Source organism: Phasianus colchicus, chromosome 14, assembly GCF_987193195.1.
Source record: "Phasianus colchicus chromosome 14, bPhaCol1.hap1.1, whole genome shotgun sequence".
NCBI classification, from domain to species: Eukaryota; Metazoa; Chordata; class Aves; order Galliformes; family Phasianidae; genus Phasianus; species Phasianus colchicus.
The window spans coordinates 12,199,129-12,226,970 of record NC_143449.1 but is presented as its reverse complement, the minus strand read 5'-3'; the positions used below and the strand labels follow the sequence as shown (position 1 = coordinate 12,226,970).

Below are 27,842 nucleotides of genomic sequence, written 5' to 3'. Positions count from 1 at the left end.
TACACCTATGTGAAAGTTCTGCAGAGAAAATGTAAGGCTTGATCTATCTATAACAGCAGCTTCAGCCATTTGTAATCACTGTGGAGCTGGTCTGCATTTCTTTGCAGTAAATGTGGGTGATCAGGTTATCTGCTCACTGACTAGGGGATCATTTCAGTTCACTGACCTGTCATTCTCATTCAGTGAACCTATAGGCAGATCCCAAAGAGTTTTTAATGCGTGTTGTGATACAAACAGCACTGATACTACAGCAGTTGTTAAACAACTGTATAAAATGGATCGTAGTGAATTGAAAGGCATTTTTACCTGGATTTTTTGCCTCTAATAACTAGCAGAAAAAGCAGGGCATTTCTATCCTCTACAATGTTGAAACATAAATAGAAACATTAAAGGAAAGTGAGTAAACACCTACATACAAGAGGAAGCAACTGTTCAGGTGCAGAACCAATAAAGAAAGGCGTAGGAGCATAGGCAAGTATTTGAAGTTGTGAAAATTCAAGGTTATTGAAAATGATCATATTCTTTGCTGGTGTATGAAAGGTAGGTAGGCTTGCTGCCACACATTTTAGCAGAAATTGTCTGGAATAAGCAGTTTTCTGTTTATTACTAATAAAATGAATACTTAAGTAATTGGAGAGTGCTGTCTCAAGGAAAGTAGTAAAAGAGCATCGGTGGTAGTTAAATTTGTTTGGGGAAGGCAAAAGATTGAGACGACAGTAAGTATTTCATTTTGTGGCTATTTCTATTGTTACAATTTCAGAAAACAGAGCTTGTTATCAAAAGATGCAAAGCACTGTAGTTCGTGTTTGTGGGCTATGTGCAGATCAAAGAAGTTACTGCCCTGAAGTAAAGCTCGGTTACAGTGCTTATCACTTGAAACTACGCGTAAATCTGCACATGGGAGCACAGTGCATACTGACCAGGAAATGAGGTATTTTCTTTTAAATATGCCTATTATCTCCAAGTGAGAGCAAGTTATGGCATAACCATGGGATTTCAATTGAAGGCATGAGGTCACTGTATAAGCCAAAGCACATTAAGGTTCTTCACAGAGTAAAGGCAAGCAGTAATCCCCAAAAGGGCACTTCTGAAGAGCTGCAACATCTATTACTTTCCAGCAGTCTCACTTCCATAAAAACAGATTTGGAAAGTGAAATGTCATTTCCTTACGTAATTCTTTTTTAATGTATCTTAAAATAGTAATCTCCTGACAAGTCGTGCTTCCAGTGTAACTAACTAATAACCTTACTTATAGGTTGTATAACCATAGGAATGCAGGGCTGAGAGGTATCTCAGGAATTATTTATGTCTGAACTTGCAGAGTGCCTTGCAGGCCTCAGTATTTGTCCAGCCTCTATGCTAAAGCTCATGCAGGTTGTGCTAAAGCTGCCCTCCATGTGGGCTCTTTAGGAAGGAGGAAGCTGCGTATGAAAAGCATCTTGGAGTAATTGGGTGAATACATTTCTGGAGGGGGTCTTTGTTATAATGTTTAAAAACAATTGCTCTTTTTCATCTGAGTCCTAGATTAACCAAAGCATGCTAAAACTATTAAGTCAGGCATTTACTAAAAAGCCCTAAAAATTAGTTTAAAAATTGAGTAATTAGAACCATGCTGCGTTGACATTACTTTTCTGATATTACTTCTGACTGAAGCCCGGTATAACTGCAATACTTTCATTAGTTGCTCTATGTAAATTATCCAAGAAAGAATGCCGTATGTTTTCAATTATATTTTAATGGAAAAGAACAAGTTATTTTCTTTAGACTGTAAGAGTGGTAGATATGCATAAAATTGGCTTTGCAATCATTTTCATTTGCAGAAGATTGGTTTGCTATAATTTATCTTTGTGAAGGGCTTATAATCAGCTAGAATTTAGATTTACATAAGATTAAAGTTATTTTTAAAAATACCTGTATTCCACAGTACAATATAGTACTTCTTGATGAGCACTAGTAGCTGCAGTCTGTGACTTGAATGGAAGTAGGAACACACTTCTTTGGAGAAAAGTCTTACAGGAACAAGTTAACAGATACTGATGGCTGACAGCAGCTAAAAGATCTTCTATCTTGAATATGTCTGCTTTAAGTGTGAAGGACTGAAGGCTGTAACAGTTAAATTGTATTAATGTTTAAATTAAAGTTCTCCGTTCCTGAAGTATACTAATAAAAAACAGCAATACACCAGAAAAACTTACATCTGTTGAGCTATAGAAAGATGATTAAATGAGAAAAGGAAATCATGATGCTGATCAGAAATAGCAACTAGTTCTGATCTTTTTTCTTTATTTATAAGCATTACCCACCTGGATTTTCTTGATTTGATTGTGGAGCTTTCAGTTTTTAATGTGATTTACTCTGCATGAATATACAAAACTAAAATGCATCACTTATTCTGAAGCTTTTCATGCAGTGTATATCTTTTGTGAAAACTGCAACTTTATGGACGGCTCGTGCACACCTCCATGATGCATACATACTGGAAAGAAATAATTGCTAAAACATGATTTTAGGAAAAAAATACTTTCATTTACTTGAGAATTAAAATGAAGTGAAAAATTTGAACTTTGCATAGCATTCTAACAACTGGTTTGATTAAGAACAGTTCTAGATTAACCGGTTCTCCTAGCATATATTTGTGTTGGTTTTAGTTTTTCTTTTGCTCTAGCAGTTCTAATTTGCATGTTCCTTTCACTCTCTTTGTAACTTGGTCCAGAATTCAGTTATGTATTAAAAAGTTCACTGGATGCCTGAGTGGCAATAGCTTCATGCTACCTTAGTCCAACAGCCATCTCCTCTTTTTTCTCTACTCCTTTACAGTAGTAATTTTTGTAATCCTTTCCACTAGGTAGCTTTGAAGATTTGAAGATTTGAAGTGTTTTCTCACCCTGAAGTAGTCAAATAGAACTGTTACCATTTAAAATGAATTGTATATTCTCTATCCAGAAACAGTGTCATACCACTTGAATTAATGGTGAAAAGTGCTTCCCATGATTATCCTATGACTAACAGAAGGTAAAAATGAGAAAGAAAATTGCAGCAGTTACTCACATAGGAGGAGAGGCTCATTGGAACATACAGGAGATCTAGCCACTTCTTAATTGGGTGTAGCCCTGGTGTCAAAACATTAAGGGATAATAAACCATCAGTGTTTGAGTAAAGTTGACAGATTACACACCTTTGTTGGCTCTCATACAGATGCTGCAGAGTATGCAGATGGACCTAAGAAAAGCTTCAGACACTGTGTTGGAGACAGAGCATCTCCTGCAGAATTAAATGGAGTTGCCAGAGTTTAATGGCTACAGCCTCAGAGAAGGCAAAGATGCTATTTTTTTTCAACATGGCGAAATATTAGATGTCAAGATAGAAGTATGAGATTGGTCATTTACTGGAGACAGCAATCTAGTCGTTTTGAGAGTAAAATAGCAAGGCTTCCAATATCAGAAAAATAAGAAATAAATCCAAGCACTACAGAGCTTTAAAACTGAAGAGACTGACAAATAGTATTTCATTTTTGAAATCTTTTTGATAACTTCAGTGGTTTGGGACTTACCTGAGAAGGCCTTACAGCTAGCCAATATTCACACCATTTCATTCTGGGAGATGTGTTTCTGCAAGGCAGAGTTACCATAGATAAAGAAAAAAGCTCGGTTTCTTTTTTTCACTGACAAAGAAACAAAATCACAACTAAACATTTGTGTTTGTGTGCATGCAAATTGCACACACACAACATATCCAATTAAAAATAATTTTTCAGCACTTGATATGCAGCATATGTTGCTACCAGATGAAGTACTGCGTTATTCTGTTTGTTATAAGAACTTGTATTTTGAAAAAGTACACATGGTTAGTAACACTGCGCTATCTTTAAATTAGCATCCCTAGCATAGCTTAATCAGAGAAACAAAGGCAGATCTGGGCTTTTCTTCCCTACCCTACTATCCTCCTTTTCTGTGTATCTGGGCTTCCTTGGCTCCCCGTGTCCATTAGCATGCAGTGCAATGAGGTTCGTGCAGCTCAGCGTTCTGTGCTTTGGGGATTTTTGTTGGGTTGTGGGGTTTTTCAGTCTGACTTTAACTAACTCATGGTATCATTTCCCCGTATGGACTTCTGAGAAAGAATGTGTAGAAAGTATATTCCTTTTCATCTAATGTCATAGAATATGTGAAAATATGACCTACAAATATTTCCCTGCTTGAAAGATGTTAAAACACTTTTGGTGGTGTTATTTCACTCTTTATTTGTCATTAACTAAACATTTTAAATGAGTACAGTATTTACTTTTGTGATGATCTTTCCTCCTCCCTCATAACATATTTTACAGTTTTTCCCAGGGCATGCTTTTATCTGTGAATGATACTTAGTTGCTTAAATGCATCATCCAAATTTCCCTTAATTTTCACTGGCATTTTTCACTGTCACACATGCATTCATTTGCATGTATATACTGGTAAATGAAGGAATAGTTACTGTGTTGTGAAATTTCACTTAATTTCTTTTTAATGGATTAAGAATTATTAATTCTAGTTCTGTTTTCTACATCAAAATATTAGGAATAAATTGACTCATTGTCAATTTTTTGCTTTTTCTAAGTAGCTTTGGAGGATTTTTTGGAAGACGTTTTTAAAACCAGTTGCATTTTTTCATTTCCACATTTGGAATGCTTAGAGCTGAAAATAGAAGCTCTTTACAGAAAATGTTTCCATTGTAATTTGTCCAAATAAAAATTACTAGTCATTCTTCTATTTAATTTTCAGTTGTCTGTCAGATTACTTCACAGTTAGCTGTGGTTGGAGTGGTGGCATTGTCTCAGAAAGTCACGATTTCATTTCATTGGATTTTGATTCTTCATCTCACCTTGTTTCTTGATTTGCCTCTGTTTTTACCTGTTTTAGTCCTCAGAGATGGAGAGTTTCTTTTTAAATATTTTTGTTTATGTGAATTATTGCTTGCATGAGTTCTTAGTTTCCTCATTTCCCATAAGCTTTCTCCCTGACTTAAGCACACTGTAGATGTTTCCTGCTTATTGGATACAGACGACAGAAACCATGCAATTTAATTTTTTACCTAAGGCCACAACATTCAAAGTCAGATTCTCTAATTGTGCAGATATCTGTTTAGGGACGATGCAAATGGAGTTGCACTACAAGGGCGAACTTGAAACGTGTGTGTGCATCAAATTGATAGCATGAAACATATGAGAACAATCTCAACAGTTTGTATTCAGTTTTTACACTCTGGAAATCATTATAAGAAATGCTCCTGTGAGGTTATTCTGTGGAACAGTAAAGCATCCTTTAAGAATACTTCTTTATGTTTATGAGGGAGTGTGTCTTACATCTTGATTTGTGTATGCAGACATAACCAGCAAAGACTTTTGAAACAGAATTTGTCTAATTCTACAGTCTTTGCTTTTCTTGTGGAAGTGAATTCTGTAGGGAAAATCTATCTCTGTGAATCCTCTGTTTCTTTCATGGCTGTAACTAATTTTTACAGGCAATTCCATGGGAAGGGGATTTGCTTGAAAGTTTGGAGATATTGGGTATTAGGAAGTCTTGAACCAAATACCACCTGTATAGGCATTTTTTGTGTAGCTGCACAGTGGCTTGCCTCACTGAAAGAACCTTGATCAAAGTTTTTTAATGCTTGTTCACACTACTTTTTTGGTGCAGTGCTCCGTAGATTTATACTATGGTATTCTGTCTGAGAGGAAGCAAATGACTGGGCTTTGTTACCATTCCTATTTGGCCAATGAGAAATAGGAAGGAGCACAGGAGGCCCTTAAGTTGTTAGGTCTTTCTGTTGCCTTTTGATAGAAACTCTGTGCAATGGTGGTACATTCTGAATATTCATTTTATCTCTACTTTCATCTTGCTTTGATTCACCTAGCCAGTAGTAATTTAATTCAGGAGCCAATTTTGGCTTTATAGAGAGAAAAATTTTAAAAATTATGCATGTTCCTTCCATAATAGAGAGCTGCTGGGCTGGATGTTGACTGTACATTGCTGTTGCTTCAGTCTCACCAAGTCTATTGATTGCTTGCTGACTACTAATAGTCTGAAATGAAGAACACTGAATTGCTTTTGTTTCCTTTACCATTTCTTGGTATTGGAGCAGGAATGATTTATGAACCTCAGTCCCTAACACTCTAGAGGAAGTACGTGCAGAACAGTCTTTGTGTAGTTGTTGCTTTGGCCTCTGCTAAGGCAATGGCAATGTTGATGTGTAGTGCGTGAGTCTATCAAGCCTCATCCTGCTAATGCATGACTTGGGGTGAATCAAGCTAACAGTGGTATCACAGAAACTCTATATGTGTGTTTTTTTTCTTTCTTAATTAAATACTTTACATAAATAAGAAGCAAAATGATTAGAGGTGATAAAAATGAAGGTCTTTTGATTCAGTAAAATTGCAATGTATTTCATATCAAAAGATATGAAAATTAAGTTTTGAATGCAAACAGTAAAATGCACCTTTCTTTCCAAACTGTAATAAGTTAAATAAACAGAGCAATTAGAATGAGGAGAACAAAGTAGAAAATCTCAGTATCAGATTAAAAATCTGAATCTTAGTAAAAACAGAAGCTGTCATTTTATCACTGTCGTCATCTTTTCAAAAAGTAATTTAATATTTTAGCTTATGCCACCATCTAGTGGACACTTGTTGAAAGATTCCAGCTCACTCTTCCAGATATTCACTACTAAAGCTTAAAAATCTTGTAAGAAATGCCATAACGTCCGTATGATTTTCACATAATGACATCTTTAGACCTATGCTTTGAAAACAGATTTTTAGAGAGACAATTTGGATTAACATAAAAGTGAAAAGAGGATATAATGTCACTACATCACACAGATGTTTCTGAAAAACTAAGCCATTAGGATGTCCGCCTGCCCTTCGGAAGCTAACGATCAACACCTGTTATTAGAAACTTTGATGGAAATGTTAAAAGTTTTAATTACCATGCTGAGAGCATATTGCATGGTCACAGTGGCACTTTGTAGGTTTATAATTCTTAGAATTATGTCATTCCTTGTGATGGATTCAAGTACTGCATGCCCTACATCTAAAGAAAGCCATTCTTCTGTTAACAATCTATTTTACCCTTACTTTGTTTTGCAGTAAGTTGAAACAGAGGAAACTTTATATATACATATATATATATATATAATTTTATTTATTTATATATATAAAAATATATAAAGTGTTTCAAAATCCCAAACCTTCAGACAGGTTTCTGTGGAATTTACAATCACTTACTTCGTGGTTGTGTTTTTTGGAAAGCATTTTTACTCACTGCCGATGGGAAACTGAATGATAGAATACTGAGTTCTGCATGACTTGGGAGGGAATTGGGGAATTCTGCTGATGTACGGATGTATTTCTTGTGAGCTTACATATGCACTCTCCCCCACAAAGAAAATACGAGTGCCTGCAATGTGATGCCTCTTCATCCTTTGGCTGGTTACCAAGAGAGGCTCCCAGCTCTGGCTGCAGTTACTGCCTTTCCCTTTCCTCCTCCTTCCAGAGACAGACCTCCCTTTCCAAAAGGAAAAGTGGAATGAAACCAATAATCAGTGTTCTGGAAAATCTCTGCCAGCAAAGCAGTTTGTCACTTTAGAATGTGGGCCAGTGTAGAGCAGTAACTGCTGCATGAATTTCATTGCAAAAGTTTCCCTGTGGTACCTCTTCACTGAGTCAGCCTGCTCTGAGGATGTCCTTTCCCCAGGTACCAGTTTCGGCTACTATTTCTCTCTATGTGCAGCCCTTGCAGGGCTGGTATTCCCACCATCTCAGAGTATAAGCACTAGGCTTGAGTTTGAAACAAGCCATTCACATGGGAGGAGGCAAGCCACTTTATGGCACTCATTTGAGTTCAAGAGGGGATTAAATTGTCACCACAGACAGAGCCACTTTGACTTCTGAAGACCCCCTTGAACTTAAGTCAGTAATTCATTAAAGGAAATGGAAGCCTTTATTAAATACTTTCATTTCCATTTTGCTAAACCCACAAATGAGCATGTGAGAGTCCATTCACAACTATGCGTGAGCAGCTCGTTCGCCTCTTGGCTCCATCCCTTGGCCTGTGCCCTGGCAATTTGCGCAGTGACGGTGGTGCACGAGCCTGTTATCGCTGTGGCAGGCTTCCCATAATAGTTTCTATAGTGATAACTTCAGGGCTCCATGGTAATGGACACAGGCAATTAATTTCCTGTCTATCCTTTTTCCTTGCATAGTTTTACTAGAGCCAAACTAAATGTCGAGTAGGAAAATCTTCTGTTTTGTCCCCCTAGCCTAGAAACAGTAGATAAGCATAAAATCTAAGCCAAACATTACATCTCTGGAGATTTCACATATGACTAATTACAATTTGGAAGTGCGTATTCTTTTAATTAAGCACTATTTTTTAACAGAAAATAGTAAGGACTGCAGTTGCTGAGTTACCCTTAGGATGTCAGGCTGTGAATTTCTGCCCTAGAAGTTGATCTGATACGAGGGCTTTTTTTTAATTTCCTCCATGCTGTCTTTTGCAGGCTTTACTGGGGAAGAAAGTAATCTGGTGTCAGGCATTTAGAAGGCTGGAGGATATTCCTGCAGTCGCACACCTCGCTAGTAATTTGTCCTATGGTGAATCATGAAGATTTGGCATGATAATGTCCTATCCAGTAGCAATTTTTAGATTTTGCAGTGGGAAATCAAACCAGTCTGATGCTCAGCCCGATTTGTAGCTGAATTGTTATTCCTTGTGATAACTGCTATTGCTTCCTATTTGTCATTGCACCAGGCTTGCACATGCATCACTCTGACAGGTGCTCTTTACGGCAGTGTTTCTAGAACTAGGTCAAGGAGGTTGATGGGTAATTTGTGCCTGGAAGACCAGAAAGCATGATAATGGGAAGGGAGGTGATTTTGAGTGCTTCTGTCCAACAGTTCATTGATCTAGTGGTGTGGATTCTGATATGGTGTTTTCAGAGGCACAAGGCTGCCAGCTGCATGTACAGTGCTTTTTGGAAAAAAAAAAAATGGAAAAAAAAAAAAAAACCTGGTTTGTGACTTGAAAATAATGAAATAATTTTCTTTTTGCTATGAATTTAAGCATTCATTATGGCTTCAATAAAACAGAGTTATCACAGAGTTCTGTGTAATAGTATTAATGAGCCTTGACAAGAAAATGCAATGTAAAGTTGGTCCGGATGGGTGGCTGATTTGCATGTAAGTGACAGTTACATGCAATAATAAGATAATCTTTCACTAGTAATTTTCAGTTAAATTAGTAGCATTTATTAAATTAAAGTTTTAATTATGTAGTTGACTAAGTAGGGATCAGTCTGCAAAACCCTTCAGTTTAAAAGGATCAAATACAAAGAATGAAATTCTTTATCAGTGATTAGTTGGATCACTTGGGATGGCAGCGTATAGACTGACATTGCACTGTAAAACAATAAGAGCTATGGTAGCTTTAAAAGCATATCACTGCTTTTCAAACATTGTCTTGCCTGTGGGCCTGCCCAGTGACCAGTTATGCTGGCTCTTTTTCCATAATACCTTTGTTTGCTGTCATCTTGGCCTTAATCCCACTGGAACCTCAAGTAAATATATTCGGCTTTCCTGAAATATCAGTAGTTGATCCCAAGCCCTCAGAGAACACAGTCATGGCATCCTGCAGGAAAATGATACAGACCTAAAAGAAGCCTTTATTTACATGCTGTGCAGAAGAGTTGCCTTATTGTGCTTAGCTGTGGGAAAGTAAAAGAAGCAGAAACTCACTAAGTGTCCACTCCTCAGCACAGGCAGAGTTTATTTGCAAAAACCTTCTTTTCTGTTTTCCTTTGCCTCCTCAGAACATAGCATGGGCTGTGAACTAAAAATGTTAGAGGTCAGAAGACAGTTTTATATGTGGATCAATATCTGATGTTGTGGGATTAAAATACAGGATAATTCTTGGAGTAGAATTCACAAACTTGTACTTTGCTATCTGCAGCTGGCCTTTTGGTCTTGTTTTCTTTCATTGGCTATTACCAACATGAAGTGATTTATTTACCAATCAAGTTGGGCAAGCTGCAGATGAATTTCTAAATACAGAAATGATGTGATCAAAACTGTGCTACAAAGAAACATTTCTTTAAGATTTGTTTTGTCTTTCATACTGAATTTTTGCTCCTGGGGAAACTGTAGGCAGAATAAAAGCACAACATCCTCAAAGTCTCACAGCACATAGTAGCAGATTGCTTATTGGAGCAGAACTGTTATTTGTTCAGTTGTTGTCATGCGTTGTCCCTCTGTTGGGATGCTCAGAGTGAAGGCGTGCTCCCCAGCTTCCTCACAACATGCCAGAAGGTGACAGGGTGTCTGCTGAAGTTGCACAGTCCTCTTTGGATCCCTTTGATATATGTTGCCCAAATGGCCTTTGCAAATCTCCTGCAGGCATGCCTCATTCTACCCGGTACCTGGGTTTTAAAAACAGAAACCTGAAATCTGTTAGGAAGTTCTCTTCCAGGTGTTCAGGATGCCCCCTGTAACAACGGAGTGCTTTGTTGCCTGTTAGAATGATTATGCTCATTGTTGTCACTCGACAGGGTTTAAGACTGAAGTGTGGATTTATTCAAAACAGGCACTTGCAATAATGCAACAATATTACAGAAGATAAAATGCATTAACAGGCTGGACTTAGACTCTCTGTGGCTGCTTTCACATCTTGGTGTACCTCACTCACCTTCCTGTAGGTTAAACTTAGATCTCCTCTCAGATTTCTGGTGTTCAAAGTAGCTGTGCTTCCCTCTTCCAGGGAAAAGCAAAGAGGTGCCTGGATCAAAAGCTATGATCCTTCTTTTAAGCTGCCCTGACCTGAAATGCTCCACTCTCTATTACTTTCCACCTACAAAAGCTACCTCCCTCTTTCCTCCCTATCTTCTCAAGAAGGAGTCATGTCCTTGCCCTATCTTCTAAGGTCTTTGATTACTGTGTCCAGTTCAGGGCTGCTTAGCATACTCAGCTTTTATCAAAATAGCAGGTGTTACAGTCGCAATGTCTGTTTTGTTCCCGCTTCTGGTTGTGATTTTTCATTGGTGATGTACACGATTGAAAAAAAACAATATGAAAAGCAATATCTCATACATATGTCCTGCTTTTCCCCAGAAATCGGTTTTCCCAGTAGCCTAAATACACTGGCATGGACTGAACTGGACCAGGTTAGGTTATTCCTGTTTGCTAAATATGCAAAATTTGCAGCAGTGCCCTTCAGCAGAAGCTGTAATCACTGAAAGACAGATAGAGAACAATTGGCTAAATAATGATATTTTTCCAGAAAATGATCTAAAGATTATTTTGTTTCACAAACAAAATAAGTCGTAATTCCTCCTCTTTGTAAGTCAGTAATTCCTCTAGGGGAGGGAAATTGTATTTCATAACTGGACTTACAGCAGACGGGCAAGATTTAGCATATCTGACACAGATTATATGGCCTTACCTATCATTCATTTCCAAGAAAGACATCATAAATTTGGAGAGAATCCAAAGGAAATCAGGAATGATTAAAAGCCTCAAAAATATGATCTACAATATAAATTTGAAGTAATTTTGGTAATTAAAAGGGAGAAAACTGAAAGGGACTTCAGAAATCCGGATAGCTAATTTCGCTTTGAATTTTAACACTGAGCACTTGGACATTGCAGAGAACTTCCTCATTGAATAACTCTGGGAATAAGCTTTCCTGGGGAGATTGACTTCAATGCTGTAGACTTCTAAAAATATACTAATAGTGAGCCCAGGTAATGTGCTTTAGGGAAACGAAGTAATTAGGTGACCTCTCTAGGTCATCAAATTTTATTATTTTTTTTCCCTCTTGATTTCTTGTTGGTATGAGCATTATTGTGGCACAGGTCATATTTTATCACTGCACTTTCACTAAAACAACTTAGCTAAACATTTTTTTAAAATCTCTCTTTCAAAACTAATGATTACTATGAAGCTAAGATCTCTCTCTTACAATTTCCTTAAACTCAGTATTCTCATCCCTATGAGAATTGTCTGTCAGCTCTCCATGATTTCTGAGATTAGTTTTTTTGTTTTCTCCATAATGGATGGCTTTTCTCTGGAAAAAAAAAAATATTTGTCCTTTCCAAATTCTGAAAGAAAAAACAAAAAAAATTATATCCTGAATTATTACATCTTCAGGTCCATTTTTACTGGAATGTAAAATCTTCCATATGTTTAGAGAGACTTTTGAAAAATTGACAATTGTTATTCAAGACATTTCTTTTTCTTTCTGCAAGTATCATCTAGATGTATACATATGCATATATGTGTCAATGAAGTGTCAATACCATAAAAACATAATTTATTTATATGCAGCTTCACTTTAGATGTTATAATCTAATGAAACATTCAGGACTGTCGGAATTAGAAGTAATTAAGAGTTTGATTTTCAATATTAATATAAACTTTTTTATCTAATCACCAGGAGCTCAAGATTTATGATCGTCTTACTAGCAGAACTACTCTTCCTCCCCAGTAAAGCTTCAAGAATGAAATGAAGGGCATATTGTGAATAAGGTAAGCAAAATGAATGAATCTCTCTCAAACTCCAGTGATCAGAAACCGTTTTATTATATCAAAGACTTATAGTATAATGCATGTCAGAACAGAACATAAATTCACTTGACATAAAATTATACTTTTTAATGAAAACAAGCTACAGATGGATGGAAATTTCTACTGAATGCTCTGTCAATCCTCTGCCATTCTGAGAATAGTTGGCAACAATAAATATGGAGAAAAAGTGAAGATCTTTCTACTCAATTTTACACATCATTTACTCTACCTGTACTGATTTCCTCTTGAAATGGACATTCTCCAATGTCACATGTGGTATTGTGGAAGGAAAAGTTACTCTGAAAGTTGCTGGAGCTGTTCAAAGTGAGCAGCTTTGTTTGTACTGGGCCCACTGGAGCCACCATGTCATTTTCTCTAATATTGCAAGGATATTTGTTTGGTTTGTTTTGTTACCATGAAAATTGACATTATTTAGTTTCTTCCATACTATTTATCACAGGATATGTGGAATTTTTCTGTTTGGTGAAGTAACTCAACAAAGAGACTTAATTTTATTTTTGTTTAATAGAGAGAGATTTACTTCACAACAGAATACTCATGACTAATATGGCTTACACAGTGCTGTGGTAATGAAGTAGGAAGGCAAAATACATGTATTGTACTGCAATGCCAGATAGTTTTTGGTGGTATCAGGTACATTTTGTGTGTCTGCTAAATACTGCTTTAGCAGGCAAAAAATCTTCAAACTCTCTCTGGTATAGCTACTAATATGATAGCTACTAATATTAGTTCTGAGAGTGCTTAAGGCATATTCCTAAATTTAATTCTCTATTAACAGTATAGCTATTAATATTGTTCTGTAGGAAGGGAAGACAAAAGTCTGGCTTTCATATGTCAGCATTCTTTTCACAGCTGTAAAATTGTATATGAAATGAGTACTTTCTATTTTTCTCACAGACAGGATAGGCTAAGGACTCAAAAATTTTTAAAGCAGCTAAATACATTTCATTAGTTAAAAAAAAAAATGGACATTTCTGCAATTTTTGTACTGGAATTATTTCCACTTCTAACTGTTTTTGAATCAGTAGTGTTATTTCTGATGACCAAAGTGTCAAAGTATTTTTGTGGAATCTATCTTTGGATACGTACTGTCTGCATTAATGATGTGTTTGAGCATGGTAGTACTTATAGAACTACTTGAAGCTTTTATAAAATGTGGTTTGTACTTCGACTCACTTAATACAATTTTATCTCTTTAAAAGTGCCAGCAATATCAACTTCACATTTATGTCAGTACATGCTTCACAAAATTGTTGAATAGTCTTGTGACTCTGAACTTGAGATTAATCCTCTGCCATGTTTGCCTTTGTGTAAAGACAACTGGGTCAATAATTAATGAAAACAAAATAAAACTGCTACTGACAGGTTGGCTTTGAAAAGCAATCTTTGAGATAAATATAAACTTCAGTATATATCTCACCATTGATTCACATAGTTTTTGTTAATGTCAGAAGATATTTGCTTGAAGCCCTAGAGAATTTCTCAGGCCTTGGGATTTGTCAGGTTGGAAAATGAATTTACATATAACATTTGTTTGAAGCTTTAGAAATCTGAGAAAGATAATACATTCTGTTGAATCTGGTCTATTTTCTGTTTGTGATTAAATTTTCATTTCTGTACAATATGCTTTGGGAGCAGGAGGAGGAAAGCTTTTTATTTTTTTTTCGTGTCCCTTTTTAAAATGATAATGCAATTACAATTTAGAAATATATTAGAAAAAAAAAATAATTGATTGCTGAGTTACTTTACCATTTAATGACCAGCGTATGCTAATAAATCATGACTTAGAATTTAATCACTTCAAAACACTTTGAACATTTTGGGAGCAGAACTGAGTTTAGATGCTCTCTTTGACCAGATCAACTTTTTAGTAGACAATATGCCTTTTGACACAAACCTATCATGGAGGATTTTTGCACTGTTACAATACTCAGTTATTTCATCTTTTCAGCATTTTCTTCCATTTTCCACCTTCCTTGTTTTTTGTCATCTTTTACCCATATGATTTTGCAGGTGAATAACTTTAAAAGCTGGAAATCTTACTCTTCTTGCTTTAGTAAGTTTAAAGTTATCGGTGTTGTGTTTTGGATAGTTCTGTTTTTCCTTCAAACAAAAGCAGAAAATCATATGAAAATTTGATCATACAAATGTTTGCAAACTACTGAATTAATATACTGTGGATAGACTTCAATTCACAGATTACATTTACACATCATATTTACAGCATAGTGCTCCTGGAGAGAAAATACTGCATGATGCCCATCAAATATTATTCATCAATCTGTGTTTGTAATATTTGTCAGCGTCAAGATTTTTTGCTCGATTCATGTTCCTAAGAAAGGAAAAATACAACTGAATTACAGTTTTCCCTTTCATATCAACTTCTACACTGGAATTTGAAGCAGCTTATTCAGTTTTATTAGGGCAGAATTCTCAATGTGCAATTCAACTGATAGAGTGAAACAGAAAATTCAAAGCATGGTCATTTCTGTGACTTTACAAAAATCTACCATGAACTAGGAATGCATTAACCAAGCACTCAAATTTTGACTGCATTGTAATTTATGCCAATAGAAGGTCTGCATTAGCATCAGTGAGCTACTGCTAAGTGCTAAGGTCAGTTGTGCATTTCATACTTCAGCTGCAAAGGAGGAATTTTATTGCTTTTCATAGTCATGGTACAGTGGAAAAGGTGCTTTATGATGCCACAGACAATTAATTGAGGTACATTACCTAGAAACCAAAAAGGTCACACATGGAACATAATTGACACCTCATAACCCCTATTAATGATTACAGAAATGCAAATTAGTACTTTTCATTTTCCACTCAGCAGCATAACTCTTCTCTAGCTTTGAATTATATTTCCACTTGCTTACAATCTTTACTCTATAAAATGTTCAATTTACTTTTTTAGAAAATAACATCAGTCTACATTAAAAATTATATACTGTACAAATTGCACTATTCCTAAAAAGTCTATTAAGCTGCAATTATATTTCTATGTAATAGGCACAGAGTAAGAACAAGAACTGATACAAATATATGAATAACACATTTCTTGATGCTTCAGTAATCCCCATTAAGGCTATGTGTACTTTGTTTCATGGGATTTCAGAGAAATGCTTGCTTTTACTTGTAAAGAGAAATTTGAAAATCTACCAGAATTTCATACATGATGAAAAAACATAGGTTTATTTAAAAGCTTTTGTGACTCTGTTGTGGTTGTTTAGTACAAAAGGAGAAATCATACAACAGAAAAATGTGAAGGCATTCAATTAAGCTTTCTGTCCAGTTTTGCACACCCACTCAAAGTTAGTCAGATGCTATTGATTTTACTGTGATGTTACAGCTTACTAGTACTTTCTGGTGCTTGTATTCTAATCTGCAGCATCATAGCATGACATCACTGAACCGTGAGTTCTCCTTTCTTTGTAGTCTGTAATGTGTTCAATAATGAACATGATCAAAGGCATATTCAGTGGAGTGTGAAAATTCTTTAAAATAGAACTATTTATTTTCTCTCTTGACATAGATTCATCTGAAGCACAGATTCTCTGCAGATCCTCTGCAGCTTCCTCTGCTCAGTCAAAGACTGTGAAGGAGTAAGATAAGAGTCTTTTGTATTCACCTCTGAACCAGGAGCCATAGCTCCTCACTACCCTGAGAAGCTTCCAGGTATGCTCGAATTTAGATGCCAGAACTTCTCAGTCTTAATATCTGCTATGCTTTACAAATATGCCCAGAAGACAGTAAGTGTTACACGAATGTTTAAAAAAAAAAAAAAAAAAAAAAAAAAAAAACACCAAAGGAAACAAAAAAACCTTTCAAGACCAATAATTAATGGAAAACTTTGAGTCATAGGTTCTCAAATATACCTAACTTTGAAATTAGTTCTGAATCCTCAGCAGCACGGACATGCAACACAGGTTTTTTGGTATGTATTTCAGTGAGGATGGTCAAGCACTGCAGTGAGCAGCCCAGAGCACCCATGTGGTCCCAACCTCTCTCCACAGGGAGACATCCAGAATCTGCACAGCAGCCAGCTCCAGATTAACCCTTCTGTGAGGGGCACAGCAACCTCCAGAGGTCAATTCCCTTCTCAGCAGATTTGTGATTCCCCTCTCCGTGTTCCTGGACATCCTGAGTAGGACACAAATACCATCTTCATTTCTTTAATTGCTTATACAAATCTGTATCTGCCTCTAGATGTTGTTAGCTAACAAGTTAAGGTTTCGTATGTCTGGGGCCATCTTTGTCTACCTTGTGTCCTGGTGTCTTTCACAGAGAGAATAGGTTTGGCTCCTGTTCTCTGGCATGTCTTTGTTCTCAGACATCATCTCACTGATGTCATTAGGCTGCAGCAGATCTTAATGTAGTCCCCAAGCACCTTCTTTATGGGCCATGTAGGCTCTGCAGATGTAGTAAAACAAATGTAAAGACCAATGTGGCCTTTCTTGAACTTTCTCAATTTTTCCCAAGAGCATCTGAGGACTGATCATCCACATCCAGCTATCCCTGCTGATCTACACTATCAGTAATTACAGGCTGTGCATTAGAGGCCCCCCCACAATTACTCAAAGAATTCAAAAAGACAAGAAGTTTTTCAGTACTGCTTATGTCAGTATCCTGAAGCACAATTTAATCTTCCCAAGCAGTGGTTTGCCAGTCTCACACATGGTATGTACTCTGTGCTCTACAGAGGCTTGTACCAAGTCTTCAGCAGTTTTGAGCTGACACAGAAACTCTGGGCCTGGGTGGTGGTGAGAACCAACAGTGGTGAGAATCTCCCTAATTGTTACTCTAAAGATAATCTTTAGCAGTATCTAACCTTTTCATTTATTTTTTTTTTCCATCTTGCAAATGTGTTTAAGACGATTTATTCATTTGCTTTTTTCAGACAACTAGTACATTAATTTATAAAGTCGTTTGATTGAAGATTTTTTACTAATGTCTAAAGTGCAAAGTTGTGCCGGAACAAACTTATTGTTTGGATCTAAAGTTACATTTCTATTTAGCAGTTTAAAGCTGGTGGCCATCTTATAACAAAGGTTTTAGCCTTCCTTAGTAGCTTTCTGTCATTTTATAACACAGTCTGAACACTGAAGATAAATGGTGAAGAGCCCTCACCTCAGCTGTTAGTAAATAGCGCAGAACACCAACATGGCTCATTTCCTATTTGATTCATTGTGTTGGTTTTCTCCTTATTTAGAAGTCGTGAAAACATCTCCTTTTATCTCTTCCTCCTGTTTAAGACCATAAAGGCTGTATTGTTTCTACTGCACAATGTAATAGTGTAGTGGTGATTAAGGCAATTAAAACTTTCCATAGAAGGATTAGAGTTGGTTGCAAAATCCTGAAGTTCTGAATGTCTCCTGATACTCATCTTTATTTTTTTTTTCTTTTCAAAATGAAAGGCTACTGAAATGCAGTGGATAATTCCCACTCATAATAAGTACATAAGGAAAAAATAAATAAAAATCTAGCAGGCTTAAAATCGTAGCTCAGTGTCATAGTAATGCTTTTCCTATTAACGAATAAACGAAAAGTAATTTCATTACTAAATGTGCCGAAGATTTGGAGACAAGATGAATTTAGACAGCTGATATATCGGTATCCAGTTACTGGAAATCTGTCCTGATTAATTCATTTACACTGAAAATCAAAAGTTAGGCATTTCAATATCCTGATTAGCATATCAAGGCTTTAATATGTTATCTTTCCAACTAAGTGTCTTTCCTACCTCAGTGTTTTAAGTAAATGGTCACGCTTTTCCACCTCTGAATAGGAATCCACTGCAAAATTACCATGCAGAGACAGTATTTCCCTTTTACAAAAGGGGCCATATGGTTTTTTTTTCAGTAATACAATTTCCTGCTGTTATATCTGTTACTATTGAGACACATAACAAGCTTTAAACTTTTTAAAAACATGGAAGTAATGGATGTGCTGTCAGCAATATGATCTTTGTTTCCTTCATTTTAAATTCTGTTTCAGATTTTTTTTCAGGAAGTCAGTTTTCTAAATAATCCAAACCTGTTTCTCTTTTGTCCAAAAAAGAATGTAGTTTGTTCCTCCCTCTTCGTTTATGCTATCAGTCTGCTGTTTGTGATATTTTTATCAAGTTGAAATGAAATTACCCATATTGTAATTCAATACCATATTTAAAAATTGATTTGCCTTGTAAAAATAGCTTGGAGTGCTTATGCTGGCTAGACTGTGTGACTTTCTGAGATCTCACCTATGAGAGACTAAAAAACATTTGTCTGTACCCAATTACAAGAGTCTTGTGCATGCCATTAAACAGAAATGGAATGCCAGGAGTTTGTAGGGAGTTTTAAAGATACAATGTTTAATGCAATACAAAATTTTCCCAAGATGAAATGTAAACACATTCCAGTGAGGTCATTCATTCACAAGGTTTACAGCATATATTAGATGAGTTCTTGCTTTTATTGAATAGTTCAGGTCATAGAATTCATTGTCTCAGTTTGAATGATTATTATTCTAGTATTGGTTAATTGAGGCTTAGAAGTCAAAAGGCATGTCATGCATTTGTGTTGGTTGGTTCTTCTCAGATAACTTGCTTGCTTGTTCTTGTTTGATCCCTGTTTGTTTTCCACAGTGAGGGACTGCATTTCACATTTCTGTCCTGTAATCAGTCACGATTTCAAATGCTTCTAATCTTAATTTAGGTGCTCACTTTTAAATTAAGATTTGGAGATTCATTGTACTGGAAGATCTGATGTGAAACTGCATAAGGAGCTTGTGCTGTTGTACTCAAATCCTTTCTTCCCCTGCGTATATGTTGATATACAAAGTGGCATGATAGCTCAGTCACTCTTCAGTGTAAATATAAATTACATTACCATGAGCTGAAAATCTGAAAGCCTTTTCTTATTCCATTTTTTAATTTGACTATCCCCACTGGTTTGGTCTATTAATACAGGTAAAAATGAGGGTAACTGGTGTTATAAGAGGTAATGCACTTTTAATTTCTAGTACGGCTGGCTGGCTTCCCATGGAAACTGAAGGAAGGAACTTTCTGAAATCAAACAAAATATCAGAATACAAAGAAACTAACTTTTTAAAAAATATGGAAAATGAGTATCTACTATATCTTTAGCATTTGAAAACCAAGAAGAAATAAATTAGTTACACACTCATGTCAGCAGCTTATTTATAATTACCAAACAATATCCAAGCACATCTCTATACAATTGTTTATACCCCTACAACTGTCCTCCAATGACATTTAGGGCTGAGACTCCTCTAGAACATCTTGTGTCCAACTAAAACATTTGACTGATAGCACTTTTAGAGTCAGAGACAATAATTTCATTCCAGATTAACTTTTTATCTTTAAAGCATCTTCTATTGGTCAAAGTTGGATATAAGATACTGTGGAATTCATAATGAATTCTTCACTTGCCCATCTGTTTACTTTAATGCCATTCTGTCAAACATTTTGAGATGATACGAACATGTACTAGGTGTGGAAAGAAAAAAGTGGGTTGCCTATGAGAAAAAGTAAGCGATCAAACCACATGAAGACATTTCAAGGTTGTTTTCTTGGGAAGATTAAAATATATATATAAATAAATTATGGGACTATAAACCTTTCAAGATGGTGGCAATTATTCAATCAGTTTCCAAACGATATCACTGAAATAAGTGCAGCAAAAGTTTACTTTCATCTCTAGCTACAGTGCATTTATGACAAGAAGCAAACATGTGTAGTGAAACTCACATTATATCTGCTGCTTGAGGGCTGAACAAACTTGACAGTCCTAAGAGAATTATAAGTACTTTATGATGACAACCTAGTGAAGAAAAAAATGACTTGACTGCGAACAAAAGACAACAAATACAAGGCAGCTAGCAGACAAAGTATATGTAAAGTGAAATTCACAGAGGATGAGCCTGGTGCTTAAAAGTAAAGAGAATCTATCACTTCGGGGGTTTTGTTGAGGTTTGTTAGCTGAGTATCAGTTAAGGTCCTTAAATCTTTGGTTGCTAAACCAAGTAACAGCTTCTTAGTATTTAATAACCACAGTTTTTAACTTTTCTTATTTCTGCATGCCAAATAATTGAAATATGAATCTATATAAATGTGCAAACAATTTTTATATTTAAGATGCCAAATATAGACGGAAACAAATTCCAAATGCCACACTGCTTTCTGTTCTCACTCAGTTGGTAGAAAGTAAACAGGAAAAAGGTCTATAATGAATATTTTTGAATATTTTTCAACTGCTTCCGCTCTGCTTCATGGTCCTTTACTTCAGAGTAGCAAATCGTCAAATTAGATTTCATATTGTGTTTTAAAGACGAAATGGATTTTGAGAGGTTCCTCGTTTTTTCTAATTTATTCCTTTGAGTTTTCTTTTTGCTTTCTTTTTCCTACTCTTCAATGTCTGTTTTGGTTCCTGACCTATTCTCTCCAATCTTTCTCATTTTTGTAGAATATTGTTAATGAAGTGTGTACAATGTTTCTTGGGAAAAAATCACGCCACAATGATTTCTCTTTATTTTTAAAGTGTGTTTGATTCCATCTACCAGCTGCAGGCCCCTTTTTCACAAAAGAATCTGATTACCAAGTGTGATTAAAATGCATTTTTCTTTATATGGGGAACAATTTCTCCCAACTGTGAATCTGACAAGCACATATTTTTCTGAGTATCAGTGTAATACTTGAAGTTGTAAAGACACAATCATCACAAGACTTTTTGTTTACTATTGTTCAATACAAACTGTGTAGAGTGAAAGAAACTAATGAGGTCTTTGATAATCAATTCTTGTCAGAAATGTCGTCGACAGAATATGGTTTTTCAATTATGATCAGTTGTTTGGAAACTATACACACACTCAGTGTTCTGTTTTTGGAGGGTTTTTGTTGTTGTTGTTGTTTTTTAAATTTAAAAATGCTGATTTTATCTTTATTTTAAGAAAGATAAAGATACATTTGAATGCCTGCAATGTAAACTATTCCCCCTTGGACAACTTTACTGACAATTGGCCTTTTATCTTGCACATTGTTATGTGAAAGTCCCATCGCATAACTATTGAGCTAAATCTTTGACAGCAAGCTCAAAGGTAGGAAAGCCAGGCAGTTTGCATGTAGGGGCCAGGGGATTTAAAGGCAGGCTGTTTGTTTTTAGGGAGCTGGTGAGAATAGAAGAGCAGATAATGGGTAGAATAGCCTAACCATTCTCTAGAGAAATGATGCTTCCAAATTTTGGAAGAAGTTGGAAGGCTTCTGGTTGGTTGGTGATGAGAAGGAGGGAAAGACAGATTGTTGATGTAGCTGCTCGTGTATATTGGCTCTGCTTTCTATAAGGGCTGAGTTGGAGGATGTGCAGCTTGGGAAGCTGAGGCATCAAATCCACCTGGATTTGTCTCTCCTTTTATCTCTACTGCTTATACCTCTGAAAGTCAAGCCTCCAAAATCAAGAACCTTTGTGTGTGTGTGGGGGGGGGGGGGGGGGTTCCTAAAAATGGAGAAGCATACTAGAAAACTTTTGCAATATAATAGTGGTATTTATTAGAATATTATTATGTTTATGGTATTTTTACTTGCCTAGATAGAGCAGGGTCAGAAATCCCTGAGCTCAGAATAACGCTGAGATAAGACGACTGGTCAGTAATGAACAGTTATCCTTTCGATTTAAGGATGGCACAGTAAAGGGAATTTTTTGAGTGCTGGTATACTTAGCATTCCCAATCATAAAGAATTATATTTTCCTCATTCAAAATTTCTGTTGTATTTGGAGCTGTTTTGGGTGCAATCATATGAAGCTGACTGTAAACTGAAAAACAATTCATAAACTGCATTTTTTCACGTTGTGCGTGCAGAACCTTTCTGAACTCTCGTGAGCCTTCGCAACTGAAGAAGCGGTTTGCATGATTTGTGCTCAGCAAGCCAAACAAATGCAAAGCGAGCAAAACCACAGCCGCTGTCTGAATGCGCCACGCCGCGGGACGGGCACGAGGCTGCGGGATCCTTCGGGAAGCCGCTTCGCTGTAACTTTGGTTTGAGAACTGCTCTTACGAGGTCAGCAGACAGTGTGCGTGTGGTGGAAGTGCGGGGATGGCGAACACGCTCTCGGGAGCGTGGAATAGGGAAGAGTTTACTTAAATGCAACGGATAAACGCCACCACAAGGGAGCTTCAGTCTCTCGGTAGGCGGCGTGGCCCGCTAAAAGTTATCGCATCGCGCCATCTCCTGAGCAAGCCCTGCACTGCAGCCCGGTAAGCCTAACCGGGATCACGGGGCGGAGCTCCGCGCTCAGCGCTCGCTCTGCGCGCCCTGGGCCTTGTGGTATCCGAGCTGCCGGCACGGAAGGCTCGGGTTGTTAGCGGGGCTGTGTAACTGCTCGTGTCTTCCACATTGTGTCAGGAAAATGTAAGGAAACTTGCAGCAAGAAAACCCTATGTACAGAACGAAGTGGGTGTCACCTTGGTGGGACGATCCCACCTTACTGCACAGACTGCCGGAACGCTGGCATAGGTCTGATGCATTTTTGGATGTGGGCTATTTGATCTCTATTTTCTGCAGTTCTGAGGCATCTAACACCAATCAGAATGTGGTTTAGAGATAGTGTTTTATGCAGAAATTATTTTTTTTTCCCCTATGATATTTTTCTTCATATTTTCTGCATTGCAAAACGCTTTCCTGGCTGCATATTTGTCAGTACATCGCAAGGGTATTGCAATGCTTTTCTAATAATCTGTTTTGCAATTGAATAGAGAGATGCTTATGATGCTTTAAAGGTTAAAAATGATGTGGCCAGAGGGGAGCAGTTCTATGAGTGTACGTGAAGGGACCAAAACAAGAAAACATAAAAGGAGTTTACCCCAGACAGTTTCAAGTACATAACAACTGCAAACAATGCAGATAGGGAACTGTAGAGTTCAGAAGAAAGGTAAATTTTCAAAAGAGAAGAGAAAACCGCAATGTTTAGTATGTTGTTTTGATAATATTTGTATGTATCATCCATATAGTTGTTGTGAAGGGTGCTTCATTCTCAAAGGGAGGAGCTTTATTATTCCATCTAGCTACCGAGCTGTTTGGTTTGTTTGCTTGTTTAATTTTCTGTATGCTTTTTACACCTACGTCTAACAAAAAAGAAAATACTTTTACACTGAGACACATGCTTGAGGACATGTTCTTTAGTGGGTACGAGCTGTGCCCTTTGAAAAAGCTGCACACAGCCCCCAGCCCATCAGCATTGCTGGTCCCCTGTGCAGCCTGTCCCACTCCCTGGCCTCACTCACCAAAGAGTTTTCAGTAAGTTTGAGCACCAGAAATTTCCTAACCTGGGCCATTTTTATGGGTTTGAGAGACTGCCTCTCCAATAAATCAGGGAATGCTGCCTAATTGCTGCCAAGAGAAGGTCTGACCAAGAGCAAATGTAAGAAAATGGAAGAAATCTTCCTTGAAAGCCAAAATCCTTACACAGATGATAACTTGGTTTTCTATTCAATCTCACACAGTCTTGGCAGAAATTATTCTAGTTTCCACATCCCATCCTGCAACTCTTTGTGATTTTCAGGATGAAGAGAAATGTGGTGCTAACCTTTATTTTCCTACCAATTCCTTTATATGGAGACGTTTTTTGGACAGTGAGTTTGACCACAACAGATTCATTTCCTTGCAGAAATGGAAGGGAAGTGGAAGTGCCTTCTTTTTAGACTACCTTCTGAAATAAATGTGGGCATGTTTTCACATAGCTTTTCTATTATTAAAAAAAAAAAAAAAGAACACCTTATGTGCTTAAAGTGACACACTCAGTAGATCATTTCTCAATAATTCTCTGAGTTATCCTCCAGTTATTGCTTAGGTATTTTTCTTTCTTGGTCTTACACAGCTGGCTCATGCAAATGTTGATGTTGTGACCTTAGTGCAGTCCTCCTCTCTACACTCCATAAACATGATTATAAATGTACAAGAAGAAGAAAATTTTCATTCCTCTAGCTTACGTAGGATTGTGATGGAGAAAAAGAGGCCCTTGAGGATATGGCTGTGAGGAGGGTGAATAATGCTTAATGACTGTGTGTGAACAATGCTGTGGAGTTGTGCTGAAAAGAGGGAAAGGTTCAACATAGCATTTTGTTGTCAGCTTCCTTTGACAAGGGATGAAGTTAACAGAGGACTTGAAGATAAAAAGAATATAGCTTTACTGTGAAAAAAAGGAGTACTTGATCTTTTTAAGGGACAGAGACAGTGAAGGTTCTCTGTTCCAATAAAATTCTCCCCTTTTTGTCTCTCCAGTAAGATGAGATAGGGAAGTAAGAGGTGAGGCTCAAATACTCCCTGCAGTTATTCTTAGCATACGACCAATTAGAAATACTAAGTCCATGGTGGCTATTGCAAAAGTTCAGTTTAATCCCTCCAGAAATTAATTCTAATCAATAAAATGAAATCTCCTCATGGGAAGATGTGCCTGCAGCTGTCAGGGTAACTAGTAAGCAAAGATGTTAACAAAACTGTCACAGCTCCTCATGTTTGGAGAAGCAGAGGAAATGTGCAGGGATGACACCTCATCTCTAATGCTCCCTCTCACCTAATAATGTCTAGATGTCTCCAAATTCATTCCAGTTTGTTTTTCTTCTGTCTTCCTGTTAGGGTTTCCAATTTCCTTTTGCTAGCTGCTAGCTTCCTTTCTCATGACTTTCCACTGCTGTACAAATATTGTGGAAGAAAACAAACTTTAGTCCCAAAAGTGCTGCAGAACTGCTTTCTCTGGAAAGTTCATGGTCCAGTTTTATTGCCTTAATTCAAATATGTGTTCAAAGTTTATTTTTGTTTTCTACCACTTCCAATTTTAAGGTCATGATAATCCTTGTCATCATTTCTCATAAATTGGCTGTTCTACATTCACCTGTTGTGCACAAGTCTATGTGGAATCATTAGTTACAAAATCCAAGTAGTCAAACAACTTCACAAGCTGCCTGTGGTAGTGGTGGCTAGTTTTGACTTGAAGAAAGAAAGGAGAAAAATAACCAAAACAACAGCAATAAACAACAGAAGCCCCCAAACTTCTAGCAGTTAAATCTTGTGAAATTGAAGGTAAATCATAATTTCTGTGGAGCAGGTGCAGTGAGGAGAATTAAGCAGAATCATATTCTTTTGGACCGTGAAACTTGATACTTCTCTTTTCTATTCTTGAGCCGTACAATAAAAAGGCAAGGCTGTTAAAACATCATTAAGTTTTCTTAGCAGAGAAAGTTACGTTTATTTTTTTGTAGCATGCTTCATATAAACATAATTTTAATATCTAAAGTTAAAAATGTTTTTGTCTTTTTATAAATACACTTACGAGATTTCCTTTTTAGAAGGGTTCAATATGATAAATACTATATATTTGTTAAAATACCATATTGCTGAATTCTGAAAAGACATTCCATCAGGAAAGTTAATCACATAGTTATGTCTTCAGGGAGATTTCATGTCTGTTCTGAATTTTCTAATGCTGACAAAACAACAATATAACAAACACTAAAATAGATACTGCCCAAATAGTGTGCTTTACAACATAGAATATCTTACATACATTCTTCTTCTAAAATACACTTAAAGCATTTGAAATTATCAAAAATGAAATTACTGAAGAAAAATCAAAACTTCATTACAAATTGGCACACAAAAAGAAAACCTCATGCATGTAAATATTCATTTATCATCTCAAAACATGAACATGCTTGTATCAGTGGTATAGATTGTTGCACAGTGCATGTGATTTTCTACTGTACATGTCAAAGCTGGTAATCTTCAGCTGAGATCAAAGATCGTCATATCAATATGATATAAAAATTTCATTTTGTAAGTTATATTCAATGAATGCAATTATATGAGATATATATATATTTTTTTAATTTAGTGCATGGTGATTATTCCATGAATAGCCAAGTAAGTTTAACATAATACTAACAGATGGTTAGTGGGCAAAGACAAATCCACCAATAACCTGACACACTGGTTGGAATTAAAATATCACATACAGCTGCACTGTGAAAGTGATTAGAAATTATATTAGTATTGTTTTGGCAAATGAGATTTTCCTGTTGGCACGTACTTACAAAAACAAAGATATTTTGGCCCTACTCAGTCTTGTACAATTCAGTTGAACATACTGCTAAAAATGGGTATTTTTTCTCCTTACTATTGAATAGCAAAGACATTCTGTGCTTCTCTTTGATTTATTACATAATTATTTTAAAGTTAATTTAGTAATCTAACTTCTGAATCTAGAATTGAAGTTTCATTTGCAGAGAATATTCCGTTGCCAAATACATTTGAGGTCCACTATTTCCTTCTGTACAGTTTTCTTTTGAAGGTATTTCTCTTTTATTCGTTTTTGTTTATTTAAAATACAAAATCTCTTTTTATAAACATTAGCATTACCGCTAACATAAAAAAGAAGGTTTATGAACTCTTATATATCCATTTATCACCTTACTACTGCATTTTATAAATTTCTGTAACAAACCTGAACCATTTAAACATATCATCTGATTTTTACGTATTAGGCATTACAAAATAATTCACTTTTTCAAAATTATCTGGATTTTGCAATGCAGGAAGACTCCAGTCTTGTGCTCTAATAACATTATGGTCCCAAGATAATTATTCTCTATGATGAAGGACTGTTACGACGTTATGGACTGTACTGCCTTCTAGAAGTGTTTCTTCTCTCACTCAGTTTTCATGAAACCCCACTCACAGATTGGTTTCACAGTATGTATAGACATCATGGCAACTTCACAACAACAACGCATGCTCCAGCCCTTCCAATATTGACAGGAACTTCCTTAAAAACAAAAGGAAAGTGAAAAAGGACAAAACACTTTTAGTAGGCTTTTATGGACAGGACTAGATAAGTTACTTATAGTTTAAAAGGAAAGCAGTTTGTTTATTCACACTAATGTACCACTCAAAAAATAGATTTAACTAGAACTGTGAAAACAGCCTGAGGTTTTTTTAAAAAAGTGTTTTGCAGCTGCTGAGGACTATTGGGGAGTAGGTTGGTGGTGTTGCTTTTAGTTATTGTAAAAAACTTGCATATCCTTTTATCCAAAACCATATCCTTTTGTAGCTACAAAAGAATCTTGACAGTTTTAATGCTTTCTTATGGTCTCAATGTTGATAGTGTTTAACGTGAAAAGTTGCAAGTGCCCTCCGGTAGAGGGCATTGCTGACAAGGGCACTGCAGTTCTAATGTTTGGTAAAGAA

The 27,842-nt window shown here is 36.3% G+C and overlaps 1 protein-coding gene and 1 long non-coding RNA gene across 9 annotated transcripts in view; one reads left to right on the top strand and one right to left on the bottom strand.

The window, feature by feature from the left end:
- The window catches only part of LOC116229669 (uncharacterized), a 292,007-nt gene that overhangs the window by 55,040 nt on the left and 209,125 nt on the right, over window positions 1–27,842 (top strand). For 7 of the 8 annotated variants that reach the window (XR_016471104.1, XR_016471103.1, XR_016471105.1 and 4 more), the window contains exons 2-3: window positions 12,456–12,547; window positions 16,143–16,285. This is a non-coding gene — a long non-coding RNA (uncharacterized LOC116229669). Of the gene's footprint in view, window positions 1–12,455; window positions 12,548–16,142; window positions 16,286–16,557; window positions 17,303–27,842 lie in introns of those variants that run through there. The other variant, XR_004167056.2, reaches the window with a different exon arrangement.
- KLHL4 (kelch like family member 4) overlaps window positions 25,457–27,842 on the bottom strand; it is a 34,240-nt gene continuing 31,854 nt past the window's right edge. Inside the window, exon 11 of the mRNA XM_031594301.2 lies at window positions 25,457–27,420. Coding sequence (XP_031450161.2) covers window positions 27,361–27,420 — 60 coding nt within the window. The 3' untranslated portion in view covers window positions 25,457–27,360. The remainder of the gene's footprint in view (window positions 27,421–27,842) is intronic.